The following is a 15721-nucleotide window of genomic DNA, read 5'->3' as shown; positions in this document are numbered from 1 at the left end:
CCTACCCATAGGGGTAATGTATGTAAATGCTTGGTGGGTGGAAACCATTATAATGATCAATCCATGGTGTAAAATGGTCCTGCTGTTTCTTGGTGTTTATCAGAACAACCGGAGCAACATTTTGGATAAACTGTAGCTGTCTGCTTAATCCTCAGATACCTCTACAATAATCAAACACACAAAAAATGAAATTATTCTCGTTGTTTTGTTATGAGCGTGTGGATGTGTGTGTGAAAGGGTAAATGAATGAGTACAGGCCATTTAACATTTTTGTGTCTATTGATAAGAAAACCTTTTATGCTAACAATGTTTTAAGATAGCAGACTGGGTTAGTTAGGTATGAGCCAACGAGAATACCTAGGTTTTTGTGCATGCTTGATTTTTTTTCCAATGTCTTTATTATATTTCAAGAAGTATGGAAAAAACATTTTTATCAATCCTACCTAATGCAGCCTTAAGGATTTTGCAGCAATTACAATTAGAAAGTCAGCAAAGACAACTAATTTAGTCTTAAAGCCATGTAGTGAAGGGAATTCCCAAAACAAATTCATTAAAACATAAGTACAAGAATATTAGTCAACAAAAATAAAACAAACTGCTACCTAAAACATATACATTTAAGACTAATTTGGTACTAGTGGGCTTAATCCATTAGGAATAATTAATAACTGTTTTCAAAATATTTAATTTTCAATATGTACTTTGAAAATCTTCCGAAACCAAGTGACAGCTTGCGCTTTTAAACGCTGCTGGTTTACTGGTGTTCTTTGAGGAAACTTTTCATGTAGTCTGCAAGGGCTGCAGTGTCCTCCATAGTTACAGCGTTGTACAAGGACGCACGAATTCCACCCACTGACCTGCAGGGGGAGACAAACACTCCTGTTTATGTCAACAAAAAAGTCCCTTAGTCTTTCAGTTAGAGCACGATGGTAAAATGGAAACGTGGAACAATACAAGGTGCATGGTTGCGCAACGGACCTGTGTCCTTTCAGTGAAATCATTCCATGCTTGGCTGCACCCTCCAGAAACTTCTTCTCCAAAGACTCATCTCCTTCTTTTTTCCCAACACGAAAAGGCACGTTCATGCGGCTCCGACACGCAACGTCCACAGGACATCTGACCCAATGGATGACCACACAAATAGTGAGACTTCATTCTTTGTTAGAGAACTGTTGGTATAGTGTCACATATTTTGTGGCATGTGGCCGCTTTTTCCCGCTTAGATCACATGGAACCAAAGGAAAAGTACTTTGAAACCTGTCAGCAGAGTTATTGCACTGCAATGCGTTGTGTCTGAGGCCAGTGAAGTTAAACTTCTGTGCTAAATTTTACAACAGTTTAACAAATTCACTCTGAAAGTATTAGCCTGTCTCTTTCAGGGGTTTTTTTGCAACACGTAGTATTTTAAGTTACTTTCCTGAAGCTTTAGTACTCACACATAAAATCCATTTGAAGAGTTGATGATGTCATAAATCATGGAGGACTTCTGCTTGTTGAGCGATTCCATGGCAGCGCTACCTCCGTTATTCTTGATCCATTCCAGAACCAGACTCATGATGTAGATGCTGAAGCCAATAAACAGGATTTGAAACAAATAAAAAAAATCTACTCTTGCTCTACTGTTTATTGACAAAATGCTAAACATCTTAAAACATCTCTCACTCCATCTCCATTGTTCTCAATAAAGGTTTCTGACTGTGCGGCTAAAACATTTTGGCCCGTTCTCTTTTGTTTTAAGTTAGCTCCAGCTAAAATTGTGAGCAAATCTGTGTGAATGATACGTCCTCATGCCGTAAACAGAAAGGTATGTACCTGAAACATGGAGGAGTGTTGTAGAGGGAGTTCATTTCAGCCTGCATCTTGTAGTCCAGCACAATGGGGCACTCCTTCAGGGCATGGCCCAACAGATCTTCTCGCACAATGACCACTGTAACACCGGCACAACCTACGTTCTTCTGGGCGCCGGCATAAATGACCCCAAACTACACATTGGCAATATGAGGAGGATGTGTTAGATCACAACCATTTGAAACATGAGAAATATTTTCATCAATGTCTAAGAGGCGAGTGCGGAGAAGAAGAAACAAGTACAATTTATTTTGCTGTCACCTTTGATACATCTACGGGCCGCGACAGGAAGTTGGAGGACATGTCGCTGACGAGGACAACGCCGTTGGTTTCAGGCGTGAAGTTGAACTCGACACCGTGGACCGTCTCGTTGCAGCAGTAGTACACATACGATGCGGACGGGTTCAGGGTCCAGCTGCTGGGGTCGGGAATTTCTGGAAGAAGCATAAACAAAACATAATGAAAGCTAAAAGAATAATTATTCAAAGTAGAGGCTTATTCTTTAAATAGATGTGTCAGAAGAGAAACATTTTTAATAAATAAAAATAAACTAAAGCAAAAATGGTCCAAAACGGAAATGTGAAAATCTCAAACTCCAGGTGTATATATGATTTACTTCAATGAAATTTACCAAATAGAAAATTTTGTTCCATTAATCTTTTTCAATCTTATGAAACTTTTACCACCGTGTTGTACAAATGTGTAACCATTCTTATTCCAGACACTTGGCTTTTCTTTCACTTTCTATTCCAACTTTGTTAAAATGTTATATTAATCCATAAAGTGTCCACTATTTTCTAGAATTTGCACATATTTTTTAACTTATTGAGTTGAGCATCAATGTTTTATTTGGAGAACTCTGCTGACTCTTGTTATCTTGCTATATTTGTAAAATAAATTAATTTCACAATGCAAATGATTATACAGTTTTTTTTTTCTTAAACCTTGCAGAATAAACACATTTTAATTCATTAAAATAATTAGGTTTATTCATCTTCATTACTTTTTTAAATGATGTTTCATTTAATGTTTCTCAGTTTTTTTTTCCTTTCATACGTCTTGTGTTTCTGTGTCCTGATCAACTGAATCTGACAGTATCATGTTAGAAATTAGGTTAAATTACACTATGTGGAAGCAAATCGGATTAAAATCCTGGATCGTACCAGAATGAACAAGAAGAACTCAATTTGGACTGTATTGGACTCTGTATAACTTTGTAAACATGAATGTTTGATTTAAATAAATCAAACATTAATTTAATTCATTTGAAATGTATATTTCTGCTCACATAAGGATGCTTCAAAAGTACTTTTAAGGTTTTCAAGTACTACTGTACAAAAGGTCCCTGTGAGATCTCAAAAGAGGCACAAACATGCAGCTTCATTCCAGAGTCTTTCACTGGAATTTGGGTCTATTGTTGGTTACGCAATATGCTGGAAAAGCTGCCAGATTTTTCTGAGGCTCTTTCCTGATACAGCCTGAATGACAATGACTCACTTCTAAGATCAGGAGATTCTCTTTTTAAACTACTTTTTCTTGGGGAAAAAAAAAAAACATCAGCTTCTGTGCTCAGATGAAACATTGCCATGCACACGTACTCGTGTAACTGTCCAGTTTCGGGTGGATGATGTTGACTTTGCCATATTTCTCTGCTTCTTTTGCAGCTTTAGCTGACCACGTGCCGGTCACCAGGTAGTCGGCGCACCTGTCCTCCTTTAGACCTATCAGGTTGAGAGGAACGCCACTGAACTGTCCAGAGCCACCGCCCTGCAGAAACAACACCTTGTAGTTGATTGGGATATCTCTGTGGAGACAGAAGTCACCGTGTTTTACAAACTGAAAAATAGATGAATGGATGGACAGATGGACAGATCAATGGATGGAATACTAAAAATTTCACTTACAACAATTCTCGAAGCAGACTCTCTGTCTTGTTGATGATTTTGTTGAAATCTGCTGATCGATGGCTCATCTCTGATTTAAGAAATAAAACACAGCTCGTCAAATATTGTTTTCAATAATATTCACACCAGATTCCAGACCTACTTTGATCCCAAATCAGTTTTCCGACCCACCAAGAACGCTGATCCCAAGGCCACTGTAGCTAAGAAGCTCCTTCTGAGCTTGAAGCAGCACCTGCAACACATCACAAATAAAGCATCTCTTCATTACAAATGTTGATTAATGTTTTATTGATTTGAAAAATGTTTTGCAAGAATAATGTTTGAAGAGTTGGAAAAACAGTAGATGTAAATCTATACTCAGGAGGTTTGGTATTTATCAGAAAACAATCAGAATAGGTTGACTTCAATAAAAAATATTTGCCATGGGGGTTCAAATGAATCTTTACTGTGGGAAATAATTTTCATTAGGCTAAAAAATTGACAGGAATATAGCTAAAAGCAAATGTTGAAACTGATTTTATTTATCCAACATAAAACTCAACAAAATCAACTCTTGTTTCTTATTGGGTTTTTTCTGTTTCTTTTTTTTTAGCTAAAGGAAATATAATGTATTGGTTATTGGAGTGAAGTTTGAAACGATAGTTTTGACAGCATCATAGCTTTACAATCATTCGACATTTGTGTTAAAAATAATTAGCTTACTGTAAACTATACTTCCCGCTTTCCGTTAAACGAACATTTATAGATTTTAATGATACATGAATAAAAAAATTATCACCTTCAAATTTATGAGTGAGGGAAAATCTGAACCTGATGAAGATAAATGACAGACCGACTCCAACATGTTTCCCTTAATGCTGGATTTGAAACAGTGTTCACCTGTTTCCTGATGTTATTGTTTCACTCTACATTTAACACTACTCACCAAATGTTTAATTTAGCAGAAATAAATGTAATGATTTATTTAGCATCTATCTTACCAGCTCTAGCCCCATATACCTCTTTAAAGCTATCCCTCCAAATAGTTACATGTAGATCTTTGTCTATATGTGTATCTAATCATCCAGATTTATTTGTTTAGCTTTATCTATTAATCCATCTTGCGTGCATCAGGATGGATTGATTATGTAGTTCCAACAGACTGGGTGCATCAGCAAAACAAAACCATGGTCCACATCAATATACCCCTGTCTATGAATGTTTTTCTATATTGTAAACTGATTAGAAAACTGCAGCTGTTGGGAAAGCCTGTGCTGTGATTTCTTCTTCTTAAACGAACAAGCTGTGTTTTCTGCCACCTAGTGGTTGGATGTGGTAACTGCCAGGGAAGCACCATGGAAGAAGCAGATTTCCACATGAATGAATGAAGGCTGATGCAACTCAGCAAGCAGTTTTCAGGCTGATGAGCTGCCACCATCTGCTAGGCACCAAAGCCAACAGCCAGTTTTCACGCAAAACTGCTCAACGAAACGGGGGGGAGGGGGAAACGACGCGTTTCACATGGAAAAATAAAGTATCCAGAGTCAAGACGCGATTGAAAGACGAGGTTAAACGCTGCAACATGAAAAAAAAAAGTCTGCGAGGGTGCATCAGCAAAACAAAACCATGTTTCAGCACAGATAGTCAAAAAGATCTTTACGAACAAGGCAGATATCTATGCAAACTCGCTGGTGATTTTTGGCAGATTTTCGAGACGCGTTCACGCAAAGAAAACCAGCAGCTGCAAACTTACAGACTGAGGTAGTTTGGCAGGTCCAGCTCCAAAGTTGATGGTTTGTTTCCCCTCCATGATGTAGAGAAAGAAGCTTTTTCGTGCAGATGAGGGACGTTGCTTCAGTTGCTCTTCGCCGCGCTGTGAGTTGAGGAGCTTCTGACTGCCACCGCTTGAAGCTTGTGCAAAGTGAGGCGTTCAGGGGGATCCAGCAAAGTTCTAAACTGCATTTGCTACCCAGAGAAATCGTAAGACATTTAAAACCTGATGTTTTTACAAAGATACATCCGCTTTAAACTTATGATTATATATTTTCTTAATCTTCTACATGCCAGAACTAAATTTCACAGATGTTTTTGCAAGTTAAGCGCAAGAACAGTAAAAATCAAAACAGAACAAACAGAAGAAAAAAAAACACAACTACTTAAAGTACGGTTAGTAAGATGAAGTAGAGTTGGTAAAATAAAATCTGAACAAATTCTGATTTATATACTTGATTTGTGTTGGGTCTTTCTGAACTTTCAACATTCCCGAGCCAAATGAAGATCAGATGACACTTTTAATTAGTGGTGGGTTCAACCGCTGTTGTGAAATGAAACGAGTTCTTCTTGCAACATTTTACATAATCTTAACGATCAGTTATGTAACAGAAATCCAGTCTTGTGCAAAAACTATCACCTTGAAATTAACAAGTTGTATCAAAATAGTGATCAATGGCATGCAACACTTATCCAAATAAAGTAAGTCAAATATCAAAGAGAAGTTATTACACAAAAGTTATGTAAGGATGAGCCTTTTCCATCTTTTGATTCAGAGCTGCTTTTAGATTTTTTTTAATTATTCATAATACATTCATCTCTTGTTTGTGCTTGTTTCTATGTAAACCAAATAGTAAAAATACATTTAAGAGAAAAAGACGATTAATGGATGACGTTTGATTTGCGATTTTATAAAAGTCAAACAACAGTTTATATAGTTCTTCTCTCAGTTGTATGATCAGTTGAGAGGCCAAAACATTTTCCAAATTGGACATAAAATTACACTTTTGATGACTTTTTACAAATTTGACTACAACTGTTATTGGAGTTACTCATTGTAGTGCTATAGATCTTGGTATTCAGGCATGGAGCCTTTCAGAGTTTAGTATGTAACTTACTGTGGAAATTGAAATCTTAAGAAGCTTTAAAACCTTATTTTACCAAATACCACACGTTTAGACTTGAGTGACACAAAGTGTTAGAACGATGGAAACCATAACATTTTATACTTGATACAGAAAATGGGCCTCTGCCTTCCAATGACATGACACACACAACTAAACACAGCAGTTTGACCACATTTCATTTTCATACAGGTACTTCCAGTCTATACCAAAACCCTCTTAGAATCAGCAGAGTTCATGTGAGTTCATGTTTTACTCACCTGTCATAGTAAAAATGTTTTATTCTCCCTCACAATTGTCTTTAGACAGAAACCTATGGTTATTAAACTATTACATGTTCTATTTGGAAAAATTATTAGTCTGGTGGAACTACATAAATTGTTGTTTGACATTTTTGAAATTGCAAATCAAACATCATCCTTTAAACTAGCTGGAATTTTCTCCTTGCAAGAAAAACATGACAAACATTAGTGATTTCTCCAGCTCGTGAATCTCATGAGAGGCTATAAAGCAATTAACTCTTTCTGAACAGTCACATGACAAAGACGCTGAGCGCATTTGAGTTGAAACCTGCAACTGAAAATATAGTTCTCATCTCCAGAGTTAACTGGAGATGAGTTACCAGCTCAGATTATTTCTTTTTTTACTTTGTTGTCAAATTTGTTGTTTCAAATAAAGTAAGTCAAATATCAGACAAAAACAAAGTATAAAAAAAAAAATTTAAACATAAAATAAGCTATTCAAAGTTATTTAAACCAACCTCTCCCTATTATCCAGAAAATAATTACCAATGGTTGGTAAAAATGAGCTATGCTTACTGTGTTATGGCCACATGAGTAAATTAAAAACATTCTTATAATAGTGTCATAATTTTATTTGGCTAAAGTAATATTATTTTGAAGTGAAATAACACTTACCCTGGAACAGTTGTTGGCCTCTCATCCTGTCTCTGATCTCATAACTGAGAGAAGAACGACTGAAATTGAAACATGCAGCAGAAATACACACCTACAAGCTGCATTGTTCTAGTGTATGATTTTCTACCTGCTGAGTTTACCTTCCCTTTTAGAGTGCAAGTCAATATGCGGTACAGTACATCCTGTTTTCTCACTAGAAGCAGTTTGAACTGTTCAAACATACAGTACTTTACCATATGTAGGTATTTGTGTCAATAGTTTGATATTTTGAAAAGTGAGATGTGAAATTTGTGGTTCTAGTGCCTTAGTTTGTTGTTTTTGAAAAGATGATATCTATGTTGGTCAATTTTATTATTTTATCATTTGAAAATAACCGAATGTCCACAATTTTTTAATTGTCTGTCACTCATTAAAATACTTTTATGATATTTGTTCGTGGACATTTAAATATGAGTGTTCAATTTTTGCATGCAAGCACTCATTTAAAATTGGGTGATTTTAGTACTAACAAAGTGTTTAGTTTCCCATTGCGACCCTCCTCATGGAACAATGGCAGGAAAGGAATGTTTAAAGGCTTTTCTGCAACTATTCACCAAAAACATAAACCACTGGAGAAGTTCAAGTGAAATGACCCAGAATCGGATCTCTTTCAGGCGTCTGTATTTATTAAAGGGCATTTCAGAGGACGAATGTCCAAAGATTATTTAACACCTGTTTGATTCAGGTTTCAACACAAAAAGACGTAAAAACAAAAATAAAAAATCTAGTGTTTCACCGATTTGTATGGGGCTGATGGATGGAAGTAAAACATGTCAGATTAAACTGAATTCAGTGTCGCTCCTTCTTGGTGGGAGCATTTATTTCTCGCTCATGTTTTCTCAGTCAGCACTGCAGCAATATCCAGTCATACCGCAAATATTTCCCAGGTTTGCAGTTCAGTTTGTCTTTTGTCTGTCGTAATATTTGTTTAGATGTTAAGTGAAGCTATGCACCTTGGATTTCTCGAAACACCAGAATTACTCAAAGGCCTCAAAGAACTGCTGTCTCATCTCAGCAGTGGAGACTGATGTCGTTGGCAAACTGCCACTCCTGTGAGTGATGTTCAGTAATGAATCTCCTTCAGCTGTTATATAGATTTCCTTACTTTGACATTTCTGCAGGGGAGTTGTGCTGGAAGTTCACTAATTTGACTAATTTGATCTGGGTATACATTCAATGTTTTACTATTGAATGTGATTTGTTTTTTAGTTTGTTTGTTTTTATGCCACAATCATCGTTTGGCAATAAAATGTGTGGCAAATCTGTGTCCTTCATTCAAATACCCTAAAAAAAAAAAAGCATTTGCTCAAGCAGTGTCTTTTACTTCTCTTATACCACCGCAAAAAGGACAGGCTACAAGTTCCTCCTCCTGAGTAGATGCCTTGACAGTGAAGGGATTAGATATTGAATCTGGAAAAGTTTCTACCAGATAATTTTTCCTCTTAAAGTGATTGTTGGATAGGTTTATGATGTTCTCAGGCAGAATGGCTCTGGATCGTAGATCAGCGCTTCTCCCTGTTTGGTTCAGGATGGACATGGTGCTGCTGATGTTTCTGGTGTCAAACTGTGAGATGTCACAAAGTGGCGGTCTCCTCTGAGCCAAAGCAATCAATAGATCTGACACCTGAGAAGAGAAGTATAAGACAGAAACCAAATTTGACTATAAACTGGAAATCATGTTTTTCAGACTGTAGGAAATGGCAAATACTTTCATTCTCTGAAAGAAGTTACACTTTTTATCTTGAAAGTATTTCATAAATTTTCTGTCAATCTTAACTGAAAAAACAAAAGACCACCACAAAACCAGCACACAAAAATTAGCATTTTTTTTTGTGCTGGTTGCCTTGTAAAGCTAAAAACACCCAAATAGGATGTACCAAGAGCCTTTAGAAAGAAAACTTATCTGTCAGTGCATCATATGAATTTGAAATCTGCAAAATGTGACCATGACTCAAAAAATAGAAAAAAGTGACTTGATCATTTTTAAGATAACTGCTTTTGTTGTTTTCAAACGAACCTGGATGGAAACGTTAGCAGAGGTCACAAAGTGCTGGTCTCGAAAATCAACATTACAGATAACAGACGGCTCAATTTTTGTTTGGTCAAAAAACATTCATTTGAGCAAACTCAAAATTGCATCTTATTTTAAATAACTTTTTTACCTCAGTTACCTTAATCCCATTAAACTTTCTGCTTTCAGGATCGCCATGCTTGTGTAGATCATCCATGACTCAACAATCTCAAAAAATAAAAAATAAAAATCAGGCTGTCCTTCAGCAATTCAGACAGCTTATTGCTGAGGAATTTTCTGAATTCAGCAAGTTGAAATTTAAATGATCATAGCAACATGTGCTTTTTTGCTTTTCTTTTCCATAGAAAGTACACATGACTAAATATGTCTGGATTTCTTCCCAAACCTGTTCATGCAATAAAAACAGAAAGGAGTTATACAATTAAATTAAATTGAATAAAATTAAGCTAAATAAGCATTAAAATCTATTAAAAGTCATAAAAGCAAACTGTAGATGAAACAGAAGACTCCATTTTGCTTTTTTATTCTTCAGATGTACACAGACATATTGCACAGGTTAATGATTTTAAGAGCATACAGTCAACACAAATAATCTTGGCTCTGATTGAGCTAAAACAAAATACCAGAAACCTTGTGTACTCTTACATAAGGATACATGTTTTGTGCGTTTCCTTTGTGCGTATTTGTTGAATTTACATGTTTTTTTCTATTTACACGTAGATAAATACATACATAGCAATGTTACAAGCTGAAAAAACAGCTTCAAGACACTCAAGCTCCTCCAGTGATCTCATAGATTAGGCTGAAGAACAGGACACTGCGGTGCAGCGCTTTTATCAAACAGCTGATGTTGGTTTGCCTTAACATCTGGACTTCAGTGGAAACTGGATATTTATTACCATCCTAAACCCTAACAGTTTTAAGGACCAAAACCACTCCAGCTCTCTGATTTCATCAACACACCTTCTTGCACCATCTTCTGCTGCATTTACCAATGGATCTGACTGAAAAAAAAAAGATTGTAGACTAAAAACAACAACTAGCTTCTGAGGTTCAGATGTTTTCTCAAACACAGAACTGAGAACAGTGAAACACAGGAGGAACTTTAACCTAAATTAATTTCTGGCTTTGACTACAGATTGTTTTGGAGCCTTATCTAGGGGAAATTAAAATGCATAGTTGGACTGAAATGGTGTATGAATGGTTTGCAGGAAGAGCCGGGGCAGGAACTGAGTGGTGTCCACATTCTGTTGATTTCCTCACACCCAACTTCCTCGTCGGCCGTCTCTCGGTCTTGAGAGGAAAAGCTGGGGTTCTGAACCAGGGAGGGGTGGCAGCAGCTCAGCGATGCTCAGATGTTGAAGCTTTCCCCACAGCCACATGTGCCCTTGATGTTTGGGTTGTTGAAGATAAATTCACTGGACAGCTTTGACTCTATAAAGTCCATCTCAGTTCCTAAAAGGGTGAGCTGAGCCTTCTTCTCAATAAACACTCTCACACCTGAAGGAAAACACAACAAATCACTTTTCATTCAAACTAAATAAAAAGTTTAATATACTAAAAATATTCAAATGACATTTTTTTAAAGCTTTAACATGTAGAGAAACTTTATTCTAACTTTGTATTTTTGCTTTCTTATAGCTGTAAATATACTCAGTCATAAGAAAATTTGAAGTAACATTTTACATATAAGGCTGCACAATATATCACTATTATAATATCTATATGCACCACATGGACGCTACAATTTAATATATGTTAACTGTTATATTCCAGATATGATAAATGTGCTAAAACTGTTAAATGGAGTCTCGCTGCAGCTGATACAACCAACAGTTGGTTATGTTTGCTAAAGGTCACAGAGAGTTTCACATTTCATAATAATGACAGATCAGAACCAGAAATGAGGAAAACAGAGACCTAACGGGCAATAATGTAATACTATGCCATCAAAATTATTTATTATAAGTATGTTTGTGCATTATTCATAAGCAAATACATTTTTGGGAGTTGCTGTTTGACAGTCTTCTTGTTTCCAGGCCATCTTAAAATGTTGATTCCAGTGTGAAAAATTAAACCTTTCTGAGTTTCTCTCTGTAGCCTGAATTCTGACTGTTTTATGATTAATAAAAACACTTACCATCCTGGAGCACTTCCTCATCTGATTTCTCTTTCTCCTTTGTGTAATCCAGAGTGTAAGTCAGGCCATTACAGCCACGTGTTCTCACTCCCACTTTCAAACCAATCTGTTGATGATGCAGCAAACATATATCAACACACAGGAACTAATAACCAAACAAGAACAGGTGTATTTTCCAACAGACAGTTTAGTAAAACAGTCAACTCAAAACCTCTTGGTTTTAAGTTAATTATTATACTTAATGGGAAAAAAAATGCACATTTCAGAATCTCAGTTTATACACAGTGAGGCTAAGAATTGATGCTCTTCTTGTCTCAGTGCTTCTGTAAACACGAGACGTTGAGCAAAAATCCAATAATCAATCTGTAGAGCTACTATAGTCTCCTTCAGAAGACGTGTCTAAGGGTTTTTGTATTTTCAAAAAACAGAAATAACTTCAAGACAATTTTATGTCAATTAGAGAAACCTGTTTGTTTTAGCAGTATAAAAATAAGCTACTCATCAAACCAAAATCCGTTTATCAGACAACCTGACAGAGCACAGAAAAAATAAACTGTCTCTGGAAGGAAAAAATAAAAAACATTACAGTGAATCATTTTGTATACTCACATATTCTGGTTTGCCCTGCAACAACAATTTGATTTTGTTCACAGCTTCAGGAGTCTATAGAAAAGAAACGTAAAAAAACAGAACATAAAGCGTAAATCACAGAGCTAAAGAACACGTTGGAACTCTACAAAACATTCTTAGAAAAAAACAGCAATGGATACACAAAAAAATATGCATCATCATTTTTTTTCTGTTATTTGACACCTTTCATTTGACTTAGACATAACAAACATACAAGAGCTTGTCTGAAATTCCAGCCTGTACTTGCAGGGTAACAAAATAACCTGAGCCATCACATGAAGGGATTTGGGAGTCAGAATTGAAACACTTGGGCCACAAGGTGCTAATCCCTTAAAGCACTTAAAGTGTGACCATCAGTATGTGCTTCTGTTTTTAAATACACATAGGTACTAGAGCTGTGTGCTGATTTACAGTGATGATCGCAACATCATCAAGTGCAAGAAAGCAAAGGATTACATGGATGTAGTAACTGGTTAGCTATGCATTTCAGGTGTTCTTTGTTTATTACCTGTTTATTGATGCCAGCACCTAAAAAAATGCACAGACTGAGATCTTATATTTTGAAGCGGTAATAGAAACCAAAATGTGCCACAACTTGCAGTTGATTCATTACACTGAACAGTTTAAAAGGAATTTGATTGCCTGCTGTCAGAACAAGCCAAGACCATTATGTACAACTGTTAGCCTCACTAGATCTTCATCAAATATGTAACATATGATTATAAAGATCCTAGTTATTCCTTGTGGGTTAAGTAACATCGTCCTCCTGTAGAAGATCTGTTGTTGTTGTTGGCTGTGTCTCTTGTCATGACGTAGCATTTACTTAAGGCTTTATCTCCAGAGGACAAACACATTATCTTGCTACCGCACTGTGAGCAGAGACACTCAGCTGATCGGCTCCATCAGCAACGTTTTAACCCGCCCATTTCAAACAAACCGTGATCACACTGACTGCTTGCTTTTCGCTCCATTTCATTTACGACACCACCGGGGGTCTGTTTGGTCACACAACCAGATAATTTACATCAATAGAACACTTTAGATAAAACACTCTGATTTTTAAAATTATTTTGTGTTAGGATAATTATTTTGACATAAGATATAACAGAAGCCACAAATTATATGAACTTTATTGGGAATATTGTCAAACATTCACACAAGGATTTTTAAAAAATTGATCATTTGTGCCCAATTGAGTTCAAATACAGCTAGGAACGTCACACTTAATCATATGAGATTAAATATAAATAATGAACATGTTTTTTTTTGTCTGTAATGCATTAACAAGTTATGCTTTAAAGATGGTGGACTGTTGTTTAACAAATACTTATAGTAACACAAACGCTAATACTTAAAAATGTTTAATTGCAGCAATATGACTAATCACAATAGATCAGCTACTTTCATTCTGAACAGCTATTGCAATGACTGCCAAGTGTTCATGGGAAATGGATGCAAACTTTATTTTCTTCAAGTGGAATAGAGTGAAATGAGCTAACAACCAGTCAGTCACTTTATGCTTCTCAGGGTTTTGTTTGGAAGTGTGGCTAGAAATTGCGGGCTAATCGGTGTGTTTGGTGTAGCATTTGCAGCAATGAGGACACTGCACCTTGTTAGTTGTGCTGAACAGAGCTGAGTCAAAAGATGAAGCTTTTAATTTACCAGATGACCTGCATTCCTAACCTTCTGCCCATGCAGCCACTAATGACGAAAAGAATGAGTCCAAGCAGCTGGATAGAGCTGCTCCACTGGGTGGGATCAGGGATCAGGAGCTCAAAGGAAAACAGGGAGCTCATCTACATCAGAAAGAGTCAGTAGTGCCAGTTTGGGGATTTGATAGTAGATGTGTTACTGTGGGTCATATTTTTGCTCCATTTCCTGGATTCATAAAAATCAGAACCGATTTTATTTCATATTACAAGTTGAAGTTTTAGTGATTTCCATTTTAGAAATCATCACCAAATGTGTGAAATGGTGAGAAGAATACATGTATACATTATGTTGATATTATCTAAGAGAAATAAAAGAATGTCTCTGGGTAGAGACAGGATTTGACAGATTATACAGCAGGGCCAGGAAGGGAAATGCCTCAGACTGATGAGCTTCAGGGTGTAGCTTGAAAGAAGAAAGTCAGGGCTCTATGTCTGACCTGGTCTCAGATAAAGAGTAGAATAGGGTATCTGCAGTTTTGTTGCTACTTGTCAGAAATATGTGACCCAGTTGCCTTTAAGATCCTTTGAAATCTGTGGCCCACACTTTTTTTTTTAAAACATTAGGCTATTCTCTTGAGAAGGTTTTGTTTACTGTGGCATGTGCATGCTTTCAATTCCTTTTGCTATCTTGCTAGACATCCTGTCTCTGCAAGACTAAGTGAAATATAAACGAACAAAAACTAATGAAACGTATCAGTCTCAAAGATAAAAGCAAAATCGGACCTCCATACAATAGTTCCTGTTTTTCTTTAAAATAACCAGATTTGGCCATTGATATCAGCAGGTGGACAAAACTCTGTTAGGGTTTCAGCCAAACGTAATACAACATTTTTAGCGCTTAAATGGATAGCTCCACTCAGTATGTCACAATTATTTGGAAATTAATGTAAATTGAGGACCGTTGTCTAAGTCAAGGTTTGGTGGTGTAACATGCGTATCAACAGTCGGCTACGAAGTTGATTTTATTGTCGAGTTAAGTTTCACTTTAAAAACATAGAACATGGACGCGCATAAATGGATCAGCTATGATAAAGCGGTTTATCAATAACTGAAATAATGACAATTCGTTAACAGAGCCAACAGCAGGACATCGATTCACTGATAGCTAGCTACTGCTAAGTTAGCCAACTTACACAACTGACACCGCATTAACGGCCGCTGGGGTCGAACGCCGCACTTTTCGAGAACCGCACTTACCAAACGGACACAAGACGCGTTTCCGTTTCAATTTTACAAACTAAATGTTTGACTCACCAGCGTTAACGCGGCTCTTGTGGGTACAATTTTTCTTTTTTTGACCGCCCGGACGGTCGCTCGCATCAAGGAGGCAGACATGTTGATACTGTTAGAATTCATAACATTGGTTTGCGCAAGCGTGTAAACACATTAGAAAACGCCCCTGGCAAGAAATGCAGACAAATGATTGGCTAAGATTTTGACAGGCGGCCGAATAGCCAATGAGAAAAGGGGGTGAGGTCCAGTACTGTAGGCGTAATTTTCAGTTATGTAACCTCTTTCTAATACATCCCATACGCTCTGGAACATCCTATTTTTTATGTTTACTTGATCATGTGCTGCAATACTTTGTTGAGAATAAATTTATTTAATTCTTTGTGTTCATAGAGA

At 36.6% G+C, this 15721-nt stretch overlaps 2 protein-coding genes across 2 annotated transcripts; both read right to left on the bottom strand.

Moving 5' to 3' along the window:
- Positions 1-354: 354 nt before the first annotated feature.
- Positions 355-7625, bottom strand: psat1 (phosphoserine aminotransferase 1). The gene is made up of 10 exons (XM_055039427.1): positions 7543-7625; positions 5485-5696; positions 3924-3984; positions 3753-3822; positions 3447-3652; positions 2110-2282; positions 1813-1982; positions 1437-1565; positions 979-1116; positions 355-857 (listed from the first exon to the last, which is right to left on the bottom strand). The coding sequence occupies exons 2-10, from the start codon at positions 5539-5541 to the stop codon at positions 755-757; spliced, it is 1107 nt and encodes a 368-aa protein (XP_054895402.1). The 5' UTR covers positions 5542-5696; positions 7543-7625; the 3' UTR covers positions 355-754.
- Positions 7626-10120: 2495 nt separating this feature from the next.
- On the bottom strand, positions 10121-15481 carry isca1 (iron-sulfur cluster assembly 1). Its single transcript, XM_055039434.1, has 4 exons — positions 15350-15481; positions 12363-12416; positions 11754-11859; positions 10121-11113 (listed from the first exon to the last, which is right to left on the bottom strand). Exons 1-4 carry the CDS (start codon positions 15449-15451, stop codon positions 10965-10967), a joined length of 411 nt encoding a protein of 136 aa, XP_054895409.1. The 5' UTR covers positions 15452-15481; the 3' UTR covers positions 10121-10964.
- Between the last annotated feature and the right edge of the window lie 240 nt (positions 15482-15721).

Source organism: Poeciliopsis prolifica, unplaced genomic scaffold (assembly GCF_027474105.1).
Source record: "Poeciliopsis prolifica strain line A6 unplaced genomic scaffold, Auburn_PproV2 SCAFFOLD014, whole genome shotgun sequence".
NCBI lineage: Eukaryota > Metazoa > Chordata > Actinopteri > Cyprinodontiformes > Poeciliidae > Poeciliopsis > Poeciliopsis prolifica.
The sequence above is the reverse complement of the archived record's forward strand: the minus strand, read 5'-3'. Positions and strand labels throughout refer to the sequence as shown.